Source organism: Piliocolobus tephrosceles, chromosome 1 (genome assembly GCF_002776525.5).
Source record: "Piliocolobus tephrosceles isolate RC106 chromosome 1, ASM277652v3, whole genome shotgun sequence".
Classification (NCBI taxonomy): domain Eukaryota; kingdom Metazoa; phylum Chordata; class Mammalia; order Primates; family Cercopithecidae; genus Piliocolobus; species Piliocolobus tephrosceles.
The window spans coordinates 72,623,169-72,644,660 of record NC_045434.1 but is presented as its reverse complement, the minus strand read 5'-3'; the positions used below and the strand labels follow the sequence as shown (position 1 = coordinate 72,644,660).

Below are 21,492 nucleotides of genomic sequence, written 5' to 3'. Positions count from 1 at the left end.
ATTCCTGACCCTGTTTTCTCCTTAAACTCTAATCCCACCTATCCACTTGCCTATTGATTTTATGTCATGATATTCACCCAACACTTCCATAACCATGACCCTCAAACGTTAATTCTTATCTGACTCATCATCTTTTCCAACACCCACTTCTGCAAATGCACCACCGTCCTGCATATTATCAAGGACATATATCTTTGAAGTATTTTTAATCCCCTGAGTTTTATAAACATTGATTTTAGTACATTTTCTTTTGGAGCATCTTCTCATATATGTTACTCTTCTCCATTTATACCACTACCACCCTTGTTCATGTTTTCATCATTTAAGTTTATATAACCACTTTATGGAGCTGTCTTAATACAATTAGATACAAAGAGAAAAAAATATTCCTTACTTTTTACCTGCTACTTACTGCCTTAACTACACTGTTTTGGCTATCCTTCCCTCAATTCTCAAATACCCCTCAGGAACATCTTATGGCTTTCCAATTATTTTTAATTATGAGTCTTACTTTGATAATTAAGATTCATGTTCAAGTATTAAAAAGTCCATTCCATCACCAACAAAATATTAGCCTCGCATCTACTTCAAAACTTCTATCATTTCTAAAGCTCAGGCCTAATTGTAGCTTGCTCTTTTCCTCCCCCTTACTCTTTCTTCTCTATTCCATTTTATCCAAATATGTTCCCTCTCAATATTATCATTTCACTGCCATCACTGGTTGACAATCACAGCTCTCCATTGGCAAGTGATGCTTTATTGGGCAATTGTATGTTTTCCTTGAGAGGTCCTCCTGAGAATCTTTGAATAGCCGAATTCCCTCACACAAGTGTTGCCCTTTATAGCTGATCACTTGTGGTGCCAAAAGAGCAGAACATTCCAAAGACTCTTCCTGCTGGAGTCTCCTCATGCCAGAAGGCCACTGTCCTGGACAATGTACCTTCAAGGTAGCTCAAGCCTAGCCATCTTGCAAGGCATTCACTTGGTTCTTGAGAAACTCATCCATCTATGCCATTGATATTGTGGTATTCTAGGCTTAACCTTTCATTGCAGAACTGCTCTGGCTAATTTCTGCCACCATAATTCTCTGAGAAGCAAGCTTTATTTTCTATGCTCATATAGACTGCCAAATTTAAGAGTTCCCTGTCAAGCTGTCCCAAGATCTCCTCACCACATTTTCCTCCAGGGACAAAAGGAGGGAAATGTGTGTCCCTTTTTATTAAAAGAACATGCATTTTGCATTTTGATTTTTTACCTACTACAATTTATAATAAACATCTCAGTAGGATAATTAAATATTCAATGACTTGACTTGAAAGCAAAGAATCAAATTTGTCATATTACATTTATTTAGTCTTTGTTAAGTGTTCTGATCATTTTTGATAACCATGATCTGGAATAATATTGAAGAACTTGAGTGTTACATAAATGATTGACAAAAATGACCATATTGATTAGAAAAAAGGCCTGTGTAAACATAATCAGAGAATCTAGAGCTATATAATCCATAACAATTTAGGTTAATATCTTAGAGTCAATGAAGATTTCTTTTCTCTGGTCAAACAAAAATGTTTTGAAAAAATTGGGAGAAAATATTAGAATGAAATTTTAAAGAATAGTAACGTGAACCCTGACTCTTCATAAAAATTTGATCTGATTGCATCATTTTGATATTCACCTGTATAAAAGTAAGTGATAGTAAATTATTTTCCTACATTCCTTTGTAGCTTCAATGGTACTTTGTACTTCAAGGGACAATTGGAAGTGATGAGATCTGGGGAGGGTGAAATGCACCTGTAATTCTAACTACTTGGGAGGCTGAGTCAGGAGGATTGCTTGAGCCCAGGAGTTTGAGTCCAGCCTGAGTAATATAGCAAGATCCCATCTCTAAAAATAAATAAAGAAGAAAGTGATGACAACTGTGGGGGTGGTCACAATAGTATGTAGTAGTAACTAATAGAATAGTAATTCTGTTGACAATATGACATAATTAAAAAGAAATAACTCCAACTAGAATGTCTGAACACTTGATGAATTCATGTAGGAAAATATGTGTAAAGAACTTCTAGTTCCAAAATGATGACATAGAAGCAAGTTGGCTTCACTCCTCTCCACAGAAAACAGAAACAAATGTGCATAACTGAGATTATCACAGCAATATCTCAGAACTCAAATATGAGGAAAAGACAGTTCCCACAGTCACAGAGAAGTGAAAATCTCTAAGCAGATGGTAAGAAATTTGGACTTTCGTATCCACAACGCCCATCCTCTCAATATATTCCACACCGCGCTTGTGGAAAATATTTCCCTGACCCTTGATTTCTGCACTGGAAAAGTGCGATTGCAGTGGACAGTTTCCCGACCATCTTAGGTTACCTGGCAGGAGACCTTTACCTGCCTCAACCCACAGGAAGCCTCAGGAGTGCCTAAAGGGATCTATCTCTGTGAGGACATCCAGAGACAACATGGAGAGATGGGACTACCATCACCAGCCCTGGAAATTCTGCTCTGTAACTCAGTAAAAGGAGATGCCAAATCAGAGTGGCTGTTCAGCAGCACCACACTGTAGTAGTTTTGCTCCACAGGTTTCCTGTGTACCAAACCTCACCCAGCCTCCTCACGCTACCAGGATATCCCCGTTGGAACCTCTCCTATTTGGGAAAGGTGGTATTCTGATAGTTTACTGGAGACAAGGCAAACCTGGACCTGAGGCACCATCTAGTGCCAAAAAGGAGGCAGTGACCCAGGGAATTAAAAAACAAAATGAAAGAAAATGAACAGAAAAATTACAAAGAATTTCTGCAAACATATCTAAGAAAAATCAAAGCAAGGCAGAGAGAGAAAACTACAATAAATAACTAATCTTTCAATGCAAAAACATAGACATACATCCATGGGAAATGGAGAGAAGAGTAATATATGATAGGATGCTCCAAAAGAAAATGTACTAAAGTTGATGTTTAATAAACTCAGGAAATTAAAAATAATTCAAAGATACCTACCCTTGATAATATGCAGGATAGCGGTGTGTTTGTAGACATATGACCTGTTTCTTTAAACAGGGAAGCAGGATCTCCTCAAGCTGACAAAAGCAAAGAACAGTGACTGTCCCTGACAAGATGGTGATAGTTGAACTCTATGACCAAGAATTCAAAATAACAGTTTTAAGAAAACTCAGTGATTACCAAGATAGTACATAAGATAAATTCAGATAATTCTCAAAAGATTTAACGAAGAGATTAAAATGTTTCAAAAAATTAAAAAGAAATCTTGGATCTGAGAAATACATCTGCTGAAGTGAAAAATTCATTAGAGGCTCTCAATAGCAAAATAGATCAGAGGAAAGCATCAACAAACTTGAGACAGGCTGTTTGAAAATACACAGAGGTGGGGACAAAAGAATGAAAACAAGTGAGGATCACCTACAAGATACATAGAAAACTACCTGAAAAGACCAAATCTAGAAATTATTGGTGTTCAAGAGGAAGTTGAACAACAGCAAGGGGTAGAAAGCTTTTTAAAAGAAAGACTAATAGAAAACTTTCTAAAATGTAAGAAATAAATATCCAGATATAGAAAGGTCAGAGAAGACCAGATTTGATTAAAATAAGATTATTCCAAGGCATATAATAATCAAATTCTTAAAGGTCAGTGACAATGTGAGGATCCTAAAAGCAGCAAGAGAAAAGAAGCAAATAACATATGTAAAAGCTTCAATTTGACAGCAGTCTTCTCAACAGAAACCATACAAGCTAGGAGAAAGTGGGATGACATTTTCAAAGTGCTAAAGTAAAAAAAAAAAAAAAAAAAAAAAAGCCATATAAAAATACTGTATAGAGTAAAGCTATCCTTCAAATATTCAAATATGAAAGAGAAATGAAGTCCTTCCCAGATAAATAAAAGATGAGGTAATTTAACACTAAAAGACCCATCTTATAAGAAATATTAAAGGGAGTTCTTCAAACTGCAAGAAATAAAAAACTAATGCACAGAAAGAAAACATTTGAAAGCAAACCCACTGATAAATTAAGTATACAGACAACCCAGAATATTCTAATATGGTAATTGCAGCATGGAATCCACTCATCATTTCAGGATGAAGCCCAAAAGACAAGTTTATCAAAAACAATAGTATGCACAGCAACCTGTTAAGAGATAGATAACATAAAAATATACACATTGAGACAGCATAAAGTCAAAATGTGGAGAAATACAGTTAAATTTTAGAGTTTTTCATTTTTTATTTGTTTTTATTCTTTGATTTGTAATCTAACATAAGTTGTCATTTATTTAAAATAACTTGTTATATCTATTTTTTTGTAAGCCTTATAAAAGATTCACTAAAATAAAAAGCAACGAATTGAAACATGTTCCCGGAGATAACTACTTAACCACAAGGAAGACAGTAAGAAAGGAAGAGAGAAGTTGCAACACAACCAGAAAACTAAAAGCACTGAATACAAATAGATACAATTCTCCAATTAATAGGCATAAAGTACCTGAAAGAATCAAGGAATAAGACCCAACTATATGTTGAGAAATCCACTTCACCTATGAAGAAACACATAGACTCAAAGTTACGGAGTGGAAAAAGATATTCCATGCAAGTGGAAACCAAAAAAAGAGCAGAAGTAGCTATACTTATAAAATAGATAAAACTACAAGTCAGACTGTAAAAATAGGCAAAGGTCACTGTATCAGGACAAAGGGATCAATTCAACAAGAGAATATAAAAATTATAAGTATCTATGGACCCATCATCTGAGCTTCCAGATGCAAAAATTAATATATCTAAAGGAAAGATAGACTGCAACACAAAAAAATATTCAGGAAATTCAACACCTCACTCTCAGTAATGTACAATTCATCCAGACAAAAATTCAACAAAGAAACATCAAAGTTAAACTACACACTAGACCAAATAAGTCTGACTCTTACAGAACATTTCACCCAACGGCTGCAGAATATACATTTTTTTCATCGGTACATGGAATATTTTCCAAAATAGATCATGGCTTATGTCACAAAACTCCATAAGTTCATAAAAGTAGAAATTATATCAAATATCTTTTCTGACTACAATGGGATAAGCTAGAAATCAATAACAAGAGACGAAACTTGGAGAATACACAAACACATGGAAATTAGACAACATGCTCCTGAATGACCAATGGGTCAATGAAGAAGTAAAGAAAACTTTAATATTTCCCAAAAAAATGAAAATGGCAATACAATATGCCAAAATCTATGGAACAAAGCAAAGGCACTATGAAACAGAGAGTTCATATCAATAAACACCTACATCAAAAAAGTAGAAAGACTTCAAATAAACATGTTAATGATGAACCTCAGGGAATTAGAAAAACAAGAACAAATCAAACCTAAAATTAGTAGGAGGAAATAAATAATAAAGATCAAAGCAGAAGGAAATGAAATTGAAACTAAAAAAATACAGAAAATCAATTAAATGAAAAAAGTTGAGGGGGGCGGAGCAAGATGGCCGAATAGGAACAGCTCCAGTCTCCAACTCCCAGCGCCAGTGACACAGAAGACAGGTGATTTCTGCATTTTCAACTGAGGTACTGGGTTTATCTCACTAGGGAGTACCGGACAATCGGTGCTGGTCAGCTGCTGCAGCCTGAACAGCGAGAGCTGAAGCAGGGCGAGGCATCGCCTCACCTGGGAAATGCAAGGGGGAAGGGAATCCCTTTTCCTAGCCAGGGGAACTGAGACACACAACACCTGGAAAATCGGGTAACACCCACCCCAATACTGCGCTTTAAGCAAACGGACACACCAGGAGCTTATATCCCACACCTGGCCAGGAGGATCCCACGCCCACGGAGCCTTCCTCATTGCTAGCACAGCAGTCTGCGATCTAACTGCAAGGCAGTAGCGAGGCTGGGGGAGGGGCACCCGCCATTGCTGATGCTTAAGTAGGTAAACAAAGCCCTGGGAAGATCGAACTGGGTGGAGCTCACAGCAGCTCAAGGAGGCCTGCCAGTGTCTGCAGACTCCACCTCTGGGGACAGGGCACAGCTAAACAACAACAACAACAACAACAACAACAAAGCAGAAACCTCTGCAGATGCAAACGACTCTGTCTGACAGCTTTGAAGAGAGCAGTGGATCTCCCAACACGGAGGTTGAGATCTGAGAATGGACAGACTGCCTGCTCGAGTGGGTCCCTGACCCCTGAGTAGCCTAACTGGGAGATATCCTCCACTAGGGGCAGACTGACACCCCACACCTCACACAGTGGAGTACACCCCTGAGAGGAAGCTTCCAAAGCAAGAATCAGACAGGTACACTCGCTGTTCAGCAGTATTCTATCTTCTGCAGCCTCTGCTGCTGACACCCAGGCAAACACGGTCTGGAGTGGACCTCAAGCAATCTCCAGCAGACCTACAGCTGAAGGTCCTGACTATTAGAAGGAAAACTAACAAACAGGAAGGACACCCACACCAAAACCCCATCAGTACGTCACCATCATCAACGACCAGAGGCAGATAAAACCACAAAGATGGGGAAAAAGCAGGGCAGAAAAGCTGGAAATTCAAAAAATAAGAGCGCATCTCCCCCTCCAAAGAAATGCAGCTCATCGCCAGCAACGGATCAAAGCTGGATGGAGAATGACTTTGACGAGATGAGAGAAGAAGGCTTCAGACCATCAAACTTCTCAGAACTAAAGGAGGAATTACGTACCCAGCGCAAAGAAACTAAAAATCTTGAAAAAAGAGTGGAAGAATTGATAGCCAGAATAATTAATGCAGAGAAGGCCATAAATGAACTGACAGAGATGAAAACCATGACACGAGAAATATGTGACAAATTCACAAGCTTCAGTAACCGACTCGATCAACTGGAAGAAAGAGTATCAGCGATTGAGGATCAAATGAATGAGATGAAGCGAGAAGAGAAGTCTAAAGAAAAAAGAAGAAAAAGAAATGAACAAAGCCTGCAAGAAGTATGGGATTATGTAAAAAGACCAAATCTACATCTGATTGGGGTGCCTGAAAATGAGGGAGAAAATGGAACCAAGTTGGAAAACACTCTTCAGGATATCATCCAGGAGAACTTCCCCAACCTAGTAGGGCAGGCCAACATTCAAATTCAGGAAATACAGAGAATGCCACAAAGATACTCCTCGAGAAAAGCAACTCCAAGACACATAATTGCCAGATTCACCAAAGGTGAAATGAAGGAAAAAATCTTAAGGGCAGCCAGAGAGAAAGGTCGGGTTACCCACAAAGGGAAGCCCACCAGACTAACAGCAGATCTCTTGGCAGAAACTCTACAAGCCAGAAGAGAGTGGGGGCCAATATTCAACGTTCTTAAAGAAAAGAATTTTAAACCCAGAGTTTCATATCCAGCCAAACTAAGTTTCATAAGTGAAGGAGAAATAAAATCCTTTACAGATAAGCAAATGCTTAGAGATTTTGTCACCACCAGGCCTGCCTTACAAGAGACCCTGAAGGAAGCACTAAACATGGAAAGGAGCAACCGGTACCAGCCATTGCAAAAACATGCCAAAATGTAAAGACCATCGAGGCTAGGAAGAAACTGCATCAACTAATGAGCAAAATAATCAGTTAATATCATAATGGCAGGATCAAGTTCACACATAACAATATTAACCTTAAATGTAAATGGACTAAATGCTCCAATTAAAAGACACAGACTGGCAAATTGGATAAAGAGTCAAGACCCATCAGTCTGCTGTATTCAGGAGACCCATCTTACATGCAGAGACATACATAGGCTCAAAATAAAGGGATGGAGGAAGATCTACCAAGCAAATGGAGAACAAAAAAAAAGCAGGGGTTGCAATCCTAGTCTCTGATAAAACAGACTTTAAACCATCAAAGATCAAAAGAGACAAAGAAGGCCATTACATAATGGTAAAGGGATCAATTCAACAGGAAGAGCTAACTACCTAAATATATATGCACCCAATACAGGAGCACCCAGATTCATAAAGCAAGTCCTTAGAGACATACAAAGAGACTTAGACTCCCATACAATAATAATGGGAGACTTCAACACCTCACTGTCAACATTAGACAGATCAACGAGACAGAAAGTTAACAAGGATATCCAGGAATTGAATTCATTTCTGCAGCAAGCAGACCTAATAGACATCTATAGAACTCTGCACCCCAAATCAACAGAATATACATTCTTCTCAGCACCACATCACACTTATTCCAAAATTGACCACATAATTGGAAGTAAAGCACTCCTCAGGAAATGTTCAAGAACAGAAATTATAAGAAACTGTCTCTCAGACCACAGTGCAATCAAACTAGAACTCAGGACTCAAAACCGCTCAACTACATGGAAACTTAATAACCTGCTCCTGAATGACTACTGGGTACATAATGAAATGAAGGCAGAAATTAAGATGTCCTTTGAAACCAATGAGAACAAAGATACAACATACCAGAATCTCTGGAACACATTTAAAGCAGTGTGTAGAGGGAAATTTATAGCACTAAATGCCCACAAGAGAAAGCCGGAAAGATCTAAAATTGACACTCTAACATCACAATTAAAAGAACTAGAGAAGCAAGAGCAAACACATTCAAAAGCTAGCAGAAGGCAAGAAATAACTAAGATCAGAGCAGAACTGAAGGAGATAGACACACAAAAAACTCTCCAAAAAATCAATGAATCCAGGAGTTGGTTTTTTGAAAATATCAACAAAATTGATAGACCACTAGCAAGACTAATAAAGAAGAAAAGAGAGAAGAATCAAATAGACGCAATAAAAAATGATAAAGGGGATATCACCACCGACTCCACAAAAATACAAACTACCATCAGAGAATACTATAAACACCTCTACACAAATCAACTAGAAAATCTAGAAGAAATGGATCATTTCCTGGACACTTACACTCTTCCAAGACTAAACCAGGAAGAACCTGAATCCCTGAATAGACCAATAGCAGGCTCTGAAATTGAGGCAATAATTAATAGCCTACCAACCAAAAAAAGTCCAGGACCAGATGGATTCACAGCTGAATTCTATCAGAGGTACAAGGAGGAGCTGGTACCATTCCTTCTGAAACTATTCCAATCAATAGAAAAAGAGGGAATCCTCCCTAACTCATTTTATGAGGCCAACATCATCCTGATACCAAAGCCTGGCAGAGACACAACAAAAAAAGAGAATTTTAGACCCATATCCCTGATGAACATCGATGCAAAAATCCTCAATAAAATACTGGCAAACCGGATTCAGCAGCACATCAAAAAGCTTATCCACCATGATCAAGTGGGCTTCATCCCTGGGATGCAAGGCTAGTTCAACATACGCAAATCAATAAACGTAATCCAGTATATAAACAGAACCAAAGACAAAAACCACATGATTATCTCAATACATGCAGAAAAGGCCTTTGACAAAATTCAACGGCCCTTCATGCTAAAAACGCTCAATAAATTCGGTATTGATGGAACGTATCTCAAAATAATAAGAGCTATTTATGACAAACCCACAGCCAATATCATACTGAATGGGCCAAAACTGGAAAAATTCCCTTTGAAAACTGGCACAAGACAGGAATGCCCTCTCTCACCACTCCTATTCAACATAGTGTTGGAAGTTCTGGCTAGGGCAATCAGGCAAGAGAAAGAAATAAAGCGTATTCAGTTAGGAAAAGAAGAAGTCAAATTGTCCCTGTTTGCAGATGACGTGATTGTATATTTAGAAAACCCCATTGTCTCAGCCCAAAATCTCCTTAAGCTGATAAGCAACTTCAGCAAAGTCTCAGGATACAAAATTAATGTGCAAAAATCACAAGCATTCCTATACACCAGTAACAGACAAGCAGAGAGCCAAATCATGAATGAACTTCCATTCACAATTGCTTCAAAGAGAATAAAATACCTAGGAATCCAACTTACAAGGGATGTAAAGGACCTCTTCAAGGAGAACTACAAACCACTGCTCAGTGAAATCAAAGAGGACACAAACAAATGGAAGAACATACCATGCTCATGGATAGGAAGAATCAATATCGTGAAAATGGCCATACTACCCAAAGTTATTTATAGATTCAATGTCATCCCCATCAAGCTACCAATGAGTTTCTTCACAGAATTGGAAAAAACAGCTTTAAAGTTCATATGGAACCAAAAAAGAGCCCGCATTGCCAAGACAATCCTAAGTCAAAAGAACAAAGCTGGAGGCATCACGCTACCTGACTTCAAACTATACCACAAGGCTACAGTAACCAAAACAGCATGGTACTGGTACCAAAACAGAGATACAGACCAATGGAACAGAACAAAGTCCTCAGAAATAATACCACACATCTACAGCCATCTGATCTTTGATAAACATGAGAAAACAAGAAATGGGGAAAGGATTCCCTATTTAATAAATGGTGCTGGGAAAATTGGTTAGCCATAAGTAGAAAGCTGAAACTGGATCCTTTCCTTATTCCTTATACGAAAATTAATTCAAGATGGATTAGAGACTTAAATGTTAGACCTAATACCATAAAAACCCTAGAAGAAAACCTAGGTAATAACATTCAGGACATAGGCATGGGCAAGGACTTCATGTCTAAAACACCAAAAGCAACGGCAGCAAAAGCCAAAATTGACAAATGGGATCTCATTAAACTAAAGAGCTTCTGCACAGCAAAAGAAACTACCATCAGAGTGAAGAGGCAACCTACAGAATGGGAGAAAATTTTTGCAATCTACTCATCAGACAAAGGGCTAATATCCAGAACCTACAAAGAACTCAAACAAATTTACAAGAAAAAAAACAACCCCATCAAAAACTGGGCAAAGGATATGAACAGACATTTCTCAAAAGAAGACACTCATACAGCCAACAGGCACATGAAAAATTGCTCATCACCACTGGCCATCAGAGAAATGCAAATCAAAACCACAATGAGATGCCATCTCACACCAGTTAGAATGGCAATCATTAACAAGTCAGGAAACAACAGGTGCTGGAGAGGATGTGGAGAAATAGGAACACTTTTACACTGTTGGTGGGATTGTAAACTAGTTCAACCATTATGGAAAACAGTATGGCGATTCCTCAAGGATCTAGCACTAGAAGTGCCATATGACCCAGCCATCCCATTACTGGGTATATACCCAAAGGATTATAAATCATGCTGCTATAAAGATACATGCACACGTATGTTTATTGCGGCACTATTCACAATAGCAAAGACTTGGAATCAACCCAAATGTCCATCAGTGACAGACTGGATTAAGAAAATGTGGCACATATACACCATGGAATACTGTGCAGCCATAAAAAAGGATGAGTTTGTGTTCTTTGTAAGGACATGGATGCAGTTGGAAACCATCATTCTCAGCAAACTATTCCAAGAACAGAAAACCAAACACCGCATGTTCTCACTCATAGGTGGGAACTGAACAATGAGATCACTTGGACTCGGGAAGGGGAACATCACACACTGGGGCCTATCATGGGGAGGGAGGAGGGGGGAGGGATTGCATTGGGAGTTATACCTGATGTAAATGATGAGTTGATGGGTGCTGACGAGTTGATGGGTGCAGCACACCAACATGGCACAAGTATACATATGTAACAAACCTGCACGTTATGAACGTGTACCCTAGAACTTAAAGAATAATAAAAAAATAATAAAAAAGTTGGTTTCTTGAAAAGAGAAACAAAGTGGACAAACCTTTAGCTAGATTAAATAAGAAAAAGACAGAAGTCCCCCCGCAAAAAAAATCAGAAGCAAAAAAGGAGATATAAGAGCCGAGAGCTCAGAAATACAACAAATCATTAGAAAGTATTATAAATAACTACACATACACACACACACACACACACACACACACGCATATATATATACATATTCTAGAATAAACGGATTAATTAATTCCTGGACAAATACAATGTACCAAGATTGAACCATGAAGAAATAGAGGAACTCAATGAAGCAGTAATGAGTAATGAGATTAAAGCCATAATAAAAATTCTCCCATCAGAGGAAAGCTCAGAACATGATGACTTCACTGATGAATTCTATCAAATATTTAAAGAAGAATTAATATTAATTTTATTCAAACTATTCAAAAAAAAGGGGGGGGGAAGGAATACTTTCAAACCCATTCTATGTGACCAGCATTGCCCTGATATCAAAACCAGACAAGGACACAACAAAAAAAAGAAAACTACAGTCTGATTTCACTGATGAGCATAGATGCAGAAATCCTGAACATGATACTAGCAAATAGAATTCAACATCACATTAAAAAATTATTTATTATGATCAAGTGGGATTCATTCCAGGTATAAGGATGGTTCATAATATGCAACTCAATAAACATGATACATCACATGAACAGAACCATGTACAATGACCATACGATCATTTCAATAGATGCTGAAAAAGCATTTGATAAAATCCAGCATGGCTTTATTACAAAATCCCTCAAGAAACTGGATATAGAAGGTGCATACCTCAAAATAAAAGCCATATATGACAAACCCATGGCTAACATTGTACTGAACTGGGAAAAAAATGAAAGCCTTTCCTCTAAGAACTGCAACAAGACAAGGATGCCCACTTCCACTTTTAATTAACACAATACTGGAAATCCTGGTGAGGCAATTAGTCAAGAGAAGAAATAGAGGGCATCCAAATTGGAAAGGGATAAGTCAAATTAGCCTTGTTCTCAGATGACATCCTCTTATAATTAGAAAACCTAAAGACTCCACCAAAAAAACCTGTTAGAACGGATGAACAAATTTAGTAAAGTTGCAGAATACAAACTCAACATACAAAAATCAGCGGTTATATATACCAACAGCAAGCAATCTGAAAAGAAATCAAGACAGCAGTCCCATTAACAATAGCAACAAAGAATGTAAAATAACTAGGAATCAATTTAACTAAAGGAGTCAAATATCTGTACAAGTAAAACTATAAAATACTGATGAAAGAAATGGAATAAGATACAAATAAATGGAAAGCTATTCCATGCTCTTGGATTAGAAGAATTAATATTGTCAAAATGACAATCTTACCCAAAGTTATTTACAGATTCAATGTAATACCTATCAAAAGACCAATTACATTCTTCACAGAAATAGAAAAATATTTCTAAAATGTATCTGGAACCACAAAACACCAAGAATAGCTGAAGCAATCTGAGTAAAAAAAGACAAAGCTGGAGGCATTGCACTACCTTACTTCAAAATATAGCACAAACCTAAAGAAATGAAATCAGCATGATATTGGCATAAAAACACACACATAAACCGATTGAATAGAACAGAGAACCCAGATATAAATCCCTGCATTTACAGACAACTCATTTTTAACAAAGGCACCAAGAACTTGCCATGAGGAGACAGTCTTTTTAATAAATGGTGCTGGGAAAACTAGATATCCATAAGCAGAAGAATGAAACTAGACCCCTATGTCTTACCACATTCAAGAATCAACTCAAAATGGATTAAAGATGTAAGTATAAGACTTGAAACTCTAAAACTAATAGAAGAAAACATTGGGGAGATACTCCCAGACATGACCTAGGCAAAGACATTTGTGTAAGATCTCAAAAACACTGGCAAGAGAAGCAAAAACAGAAAAGTGGGATTACATCAAGCTAAAATGCTTCTGCACAATAAAGGAAACAATCAACAAAGTGAATAGGCATGCCATAGGATGGGAGGAAATACTTGCAAACTATCTATCTGGCAATGAATTAATAACTGGGATATATAAATAGCTTAAACAACTCAACAGCAAAAAAAACCAAAACATCTAATTAAAAATCGGCAGAAGATCTGAATAGGCATTTCTATTGCCTATTGCCTATTCAGAAGACATACAAATGGCCAACAGGTATATGAAAAAAATGTTCAACATCACTAATCATCAGAGGATTGCAACTCAAAACCATGATGATTATGTCACCCCAGATAAAATGGCTTTGATAAAATAAAAAAGCAGGAAACAATGGATGCTGGTGAAGATCTGGAGAAAGGGGAACTCTATCTACACTGTCGGTGGGAATGTAAATTTGTACAGCCACTATAGAATATTGTATGGGGATTCCTCATGAAACTAAAAATAGAACTACTGTATAATGCAGCAATTCACTACTGGGTGTATATCCAAAAGAAAGGAAAACAATATATTGAAAAGACACCTGTACTCTCATGTTTATTGCAGTGCTATTCACCATAACCAAAATATGAAATCAACGTAAGTGCCCACCATGAATGAATGGATAAAGAAAGTGTGGTACATATACACAATGGACTCTTATTCAGCCATAAAAAAAGACTAAACTCCTATTATTTACAGCAACGTGGATGGAACTGGAGGTCATTATGTTAAGTGAAATAAGTCAGGCATGGAAAGACAAACATTGCATGTTCTCTTTCATATGTGGGAGATAAAAAAAGTGAATCTTATGAAGATAAAGAGTAGACTGGTGATTACTGGAGGCCTGAAAGTGTCGTGAGGAGAGGGGGATGAAGAATAGATTAATTAATGGATATAAATTTACAGTTTCAATGAAGAGATAAGACCTAGTATTTGATAGATCAGTAATGTGATTTATAGTTTACAATATATTTTACATATTTCACAATAGCTAGAAAGGAATATTTTAAATGTTGTTAGCACAAAGAAAAGACAAATATTTAAGGTGATGGATATGCCAATTACATTGATTTGCTCTTTACAAATTATATGAATGTATTAAATTCTCACATGTACCGTGAAATATGTACATCTATTATGTATTGGTTTAAAAATATTTTTTTTAACTCCAGGCTTCCCCAAGATTGTAATCCACCTGTAATTTAACTGACTGCTAGTACAGCCTGTTACTTTCAGAGGAAGATAATTCAAGCTAGAGACTTTCAATGTATAATGCACAATGTTGTGTGTATGTGGTGTGTGTGTGTGTCTGTGTGTGTGTGTGTGTGTGTGTGTGTATGAAGGAACAAGAAAATATGAGAAAATGTAACCCAAAGATTTGAGAGAGAAAAAATTGTGTGTAGACATGGTGACTTATATCAGAAGTTATATTAAGGTATTTTAAATTTCAGTCCCTATTGCTTTAAAATCTAAGAAAATGATAACAGCTATTTCATGAGCAAATTTACCAAAAACACATTCATTCAAATATTTGCAATCTGTTTATATGTTTATGCATGAGTGCCCAAAAATATCTTCAGCTCCTTTTCTCCAATATTTAATATTTACTCCTGAGATTGAAGAATGTTCCTTCTATTTTACTCTTAAACATCAAAGCAATGAAACTATTAATCCCGCTAATAATGATGCATATTTCTCAAAGATGCCTTTCATTTTCAGATCAGCAACCAAAGGAGTTTTCGTTGTCTCTCCAGTTGTCTCTAATGAGAGATGTACAGATGTTAAACCCACTACTCTTCTTAATCATTTTCCTTCGTGTACTTGATTAAATCCTAAAAAGCAAACTGTTCATGTTCTCGCTGAAAATATAGGCAGTCTCACTGAACAGTTATGCTGCACAAGAAAGAGAAGTTATAATGCCATGGAATGTGCTCTACATGGTATTTTCTAGACTTTACTAGTTCATGATCTTTTGTGGATAAGTCAAACTCTGGAATGTCACTTAAATGTAATCTTTTCTGTAGTTGATTATGCAGAGAATGCAAAAGAGGTATCTGCAGAATGTGGAATTAATTTTGAAAGCTGGATAAAGACTTTAGAATAATAGATGTGGCTACACAAGTCACCTATGAAACTATTCTCTCATAGGTGGCATTAATTTCTATCTACAGATTTTTATTACTGAATGTGTTATGTTTGTACCCCTACGAAACCGAAATAATAATTTTCCTTTTTTTAACTGTCTATTAAAGTGTTGAGGTTTATCTTGACTGCTGCTTTTTAACATAAATGTTTGGGCTTAACTGAATTCCTAATATGTGATGTCACTTGGAATTCTGATAGGGTCCAGTTATTTGGCCTGCAAAGACATATTTTGCCTTAAAATGAAAGGTATAGTTGAAATGTTATTTTACACAATAGCAAGAAAGCATCCAACATAAGTTGTGAGATTTTTATTGTTTAACTTTTGAAATAGAAGGACAAAGTTCATATGTGCTTGTTTTATTCCAAAGTATATATGGGAACGCTAATGCTTTATATGTAAAATGTACCCTATCGATATTTGTGATTAGTTAATTTTTATGGCTAGAAATTCTAGAATCATAAAAAAAAACTAATCTTGAATGTCAGAGTTTCACCCATTTTTCTGAACACAATGAGAACAAAAAAATCATTATAATATTTATATTTACCTTGTGTTTCACAAAAAGGTTTTCTTTGCTGTGCTACACTGCAAGAATATGTCATGTTCAAATCTCTGGGGCTTAATTAAAAACTTTACTGTCTTCTTATAGAGATTATTAAGCAAATACTAAAGATAGCATAGATGTGTGGTCTAGGCAGTATTTTTCTGGCAAGTAGACCTAAGTGCAGAATTTAAGTTCTATAGCATTAACCTAAGACTAAATCATTTTATTCAGGGTTGTCTCCTCTCTGAACAGCTTTATGTTATGACCTCATTTGCTACAGCAAATGAAATATTAATAGATCATTGAAAATGCAGTAAAGTTTCGATCAGATGTTATACCTTCATTGTATACCAAACCCTGCCTCTTATTAAAACTTTCTACTTGGGTTTAAATTGAAATTATCACTCAATTTTTAAAAAATCAAACACTTTCTTTAAGAACATGATAATGTAAACCTATTTCTTACGGGAATCTTTAAGTTCTATATTTTTGACCAAAAAAAACATGTCTGACCATGTTAGTTAAAGAGTTATTGAAAAAAAAAAGAATCTATTTGGGTGAGTAAAAAAATTAAGCAAAGTATAAATAAGTTAGTGACTATAAAATTTCTCAGTGTGGGCATTTATTTTGGCTGCAAGTAACAAAATACCTGACAAAAGAGACTTAAGTAAATAGCTCTAGATATATAGTTGACTCTTGAATGATGCCGGGGTTAGGACTGCTGATCCCCACCCAGTCAAAAATCTGCATATAACTTTTGACTGTCCCAAAATTTAACTACTAATAGCCTACTGTTGACCAGAAGCCTTACTGATACCATAAAACACTGATTAAAACATAGTTTGTATATATATTTTTACTATATTCCTATCATAAGTAAGCTAAAGAAAGGAAAATGTCATTAAGAAAATCATAAGGAAGAGAAAATATATTTACTATTAATTAAGTGGAAGTGGATCATCATAAAAGTCTTCATCCTCATTATATTGAGTAAGCTAAGTAGGAGAAGAAAGAGGAAGGGTTGGCCTTGCTATCTCATAGGTGGGAGAGGTGGAAGAAAATCTACCTGTAAGTGGATCTGCACAGTTCAAATTTATTTTGTTCAAGAGTCTGCTGTGGATAGTTGTTGGCATTGGTTCAGCAATGCCAAATATAATGGTGGCATCTTTGTGATTCTTGTGGCCTTTCTCAAATAACTGAAAGATGATTGCTGAAGTTGTAGACATCGTGTTTAGCAGAAAGAAAGAGGAAAGGAGAAGGTGGCAGCTGTTTCAAGAAAGCTAAAATTTCGTAGAAACCTCCACAGGAATCCCATCATGTGTTCCCGTGGCATCTTTGAGCAGTTATGGTTCACATCACAACTCTTAGGTAAGGCAAAGCAAAGGAGAAGCTGGTTAGAAGTAGGCATTAAGTTGCCACATGTTCTAATTATCACCTCATTTACCAAGTCATGTATGTCTTATCTTTGCTTACCAAACAAAATGCTCTGATTTTCCTGATTAGCCATAGTGATATTTGCTTCTTGTCTTTGAAACTTAAAGTGATAAACCACCTCATGCCATGTGTTATTCTTCCAAAAGCTAACATAATTTTGATTTGAAAATATATTATATGATTTCATATATAAACATATATAATTATATATATAAGTATCTATTGCTGCCACTTTTTACTTAAGACTGATAGCATCAATGTTAAGCAGTGTCTTTTCAGAAGTATTGATTATTCTACCTGTTGCAGATCTCTTCAAATTGATTGGATGTCTCCACGGAAGCCAAATGGCATCATTCTTGGATATGATCTCCTATGGAAAGCATGGTATCCATGCCCAAAAACTCAGAAGTTAGTGCAGGACCAGAGTGATGAGCTCTGCAAGGCAGTGAGGTGTCAAAAACCTGAATATATCTGTGGACACATTTGCTATTCTCCTGAAGCTAAGGTAAGTCTTTTCAAACTAATCAGTGAACGATGTTTTTCTCACTCAAGACTCCAAGTGAAATTATTAGCTTCTCACACCATGGTGTATTATGATCAATATTTCCACTACTCTATGAAGAAGACTCCAAGGAAAAGAAAGGATGCTTACAAAAATTGTTATCACCCCCATGAGCACTTTTAGCCTTCGCATTTTTTATTATCTTCACAAGAAATAAAAACTTATTACAATAGGGTACATCCCAAATTTGTATTTGATTGAGTGACTTAAAATTTTCTTTACAACAGATGTTTTCAGCTACAAATATGTGTTTGTTTATATGGCACTGATGAGTAACTGTGAGGAGGACATTTTATGATTTGTCAGAAATATTTTTGCATTATAGCCATTTGCAGATTAATGTTCATATTAGATGCTGTTTAGAAATCAGATCAATAATACAGCCAGACAGAGGAGTTTGTAAATGACTTTTATTGACAAACAACACAAAATCCTTAGTTTGAAGATAGAATTTTATATAATGAAATAATGTCCTTATTTATCAACAACAGCATCACACATTCAATGGCTAAAGCTACTACTAAATGTATAAGATTTACGGCAAAAGAACACAGTAATTAAGAAAGTGAGTTACTGAAGCAATATGGATCAAAATACAAATTATTATGGCTGACACAATTTTAGCAGTAGTTATCATCTAAGAAATGCATAAAGCCAGCACTTAATAACTATGCATTTTTTGATACTTACACTCTAAAATTATCATTATGCCTAAGTTTGACATCATTTTATGCCATTAAGTATGCATATATTTAAATACACACATCTGATGGACATATTTGTATGAAATTAAATTTGGGATTTCTGAGAAGAAAAATACTAAAATAAATTTGCCAATTAAACATATCCTCCATTTAAAAAAAACTTGGGAAAATGTTGGCAAAATACAGAATTCACTTCTCAATTTTTTTCTTTGCTTTTATTATTTTAATATTTATTATCTGTTAAGAAGTGGACAAAGAGAGAATAGTTTATAGGCATATAAATGAATGACTTAAAGTTTGTGGAGTGCAGAAAACAATGTGTTTCATCAAAGTAAAAACTGATTCTGGCCAGAAACTGTCACAGTAGTTTAGGCTTGTATAATGGATTTGATAAGTTTCAACCCTGTAACTTTAGTGGTAAAATCAAAGCTAAGTAAAGTAAAACTAGTAAAGATAATGTTTCAATTCAAGTTTATTGTAACAGATCAAAAGGTAGATGTTCTTAAAAATGTCCATATTAAATTAAAATATACCTGTGATAGGGTGAAGAAAAAGTAATAGGATGAAGAAAAATATTAATAAAGTATTAACAAAATAATATTTACCTATGTTTAGGCTAAATTATTCATAAAATTACTTCTACCTTTCTTTATGCTGTGATTTCAGAAACTGCTTTTTGTAACTTTTGAAAAAATTTAACGAAGCTTTCTACCAAATAAGTGACTGGTTGGTGTAACATTCCTAAATTCAATGAATGGCAAAGAACTGGTTAGTTTAATTTTAAATCAATTTAAAAATGATTAAGACAAATCTACTCTACAAAAAAAAAAAAAAAAAAGTCATACAGGTCACCTTTTATAGAAAATAAATGTAAATTGAAGAATAGGGAAACAAAAGTTAGCCTTTAGAAAACAGGTGTGTGCCAATCTAACCTCGTAGTCTTGAAAAGGAACATCACATTTGGTTATTCTTATAATGTAATGCAAATGTCACACATTATTACAATAAAACGAGACACACTATTTAGTGATGCCTTAAACAAAGTCTTATTTTTATTGTTGGGATTAAAGAGGCAACACAGGTATTGCAGTAAAAGAGAATAAAGGATGTCAATTAAATTTCAAGAAAAAATTGTAAATTTCAGTTTGGGGCTAAGTACTAATATACATTTCCTAGCATGAAAGATTGAAGAGAAGTAGAAAAGAGACTTTTATTGAAGGTTTAAAGGTTTTTTGGCTAAATCACTGTAAACATCAATGTTTCCCAAAATACTTAAACAAGCCTTACCATAAAATTACAGCCATGGTTCGCAAATCCCAGTTGACATAAGACTTGGGGGGATTGTTAAAACCTAGGATCTCATAGCTCCAGTCTCAGAGATTCTAATTCAGTAGGTTTAGATTTGGCTTTGAAAATTTGCATTTCTAAGATGTTCCCAGGTGAATTAGTACGTTTTCATAGTGCTACAAAGAATTACCTGAGACTGGGTAATGTATGAAGATAAGAGGTTTGACTCACAGTTCTGCAGACTTAACAGGAAGCATGACTGGGAGGCCTCAGGAAACTTTTAATCATGGCGGAAGGTGAAGGAGAGGCAAGGACCTTCTTCATGTGATGGCAGGAGGGAGAGACAGCGAAGGGGAGACCTGCCACACAGTTTTAAACCATCAGATCTCGTAAGAACTCACTCACCTTTAGACCTACAATAAACGTCTCTTTCCTACTTCTCTCCAGTCTTTCATGCTAGGAAATATATGTTAATACCTAGCCCCAAATGAAATTCACAATTTTGTTTAATCTAATTGACTTCCTCTATTGTCTTTCACTGCAATATTTGTGTTGCCTCTTTAATCCCAACAATAAAAATATTTTGTTTAAGACATTATTAAAATTTTATATAATAAAAAATGTATATATTTTAAATACATATATATTTATATGGTATATTTATATGTATTAAACATATATTTAAATATATTTATTTTATTATGAAATTTTATATAATAAAAGATATATATCTTATGTATATCAAAACTGAAATACATCATATATATCGAAACCTATATATATTATATATATCGACAATTCAAAAACTGAATTTGATTAGGAAATTTTCTGTTTATGGAGAGAACTCCTAAGAGAAATAATCATTTGAAAAAGTCTCCTTTGGGACCCATCAATGATTTGAACTGAGGTGGCTTAGAAGAAAGGCATGTGTTTTACTTGGCTGAAGGAGCCCAAGAAAGCATTGATAATGAAAAGATTATCAACATATATACAAGATATATATCTTATGTCTTTTATTATGAGATATGTAAAAAATAAAGATATGATATACATATGCATATGTATACATATAAGATATAAGATATACATATCATATCTTTTACTTTATTATATAAAATTAAAATTTTAAATAATAAAATTTTATATTATATATTATATATTATATTACATTATATATATTTTAT

General features: G+C 35.3%; 1 protein-coding gene across 1 annotated transcript in view; it reads left to right on the top strand.

The window, feature by feature from the left end:
• The window catches only part of USH2A (usherin), a 798,346-nt gene that overhangs the window by 589,688 nt on the left and 187,166 nt on the right, over positions 1 to 21,492 (top strand). The window contains exon 47 of the mRNA XM_023203737.1: positions 18,062 to 18,260. Within this exon, the coding sequence (XP_023059505.1) occupies positions 18,062 to 18,260 (199 nt within the window). The remainder of the gene's footprint in view (positions 1 to 18,061; positions 18,261 to 21,492) is intronic.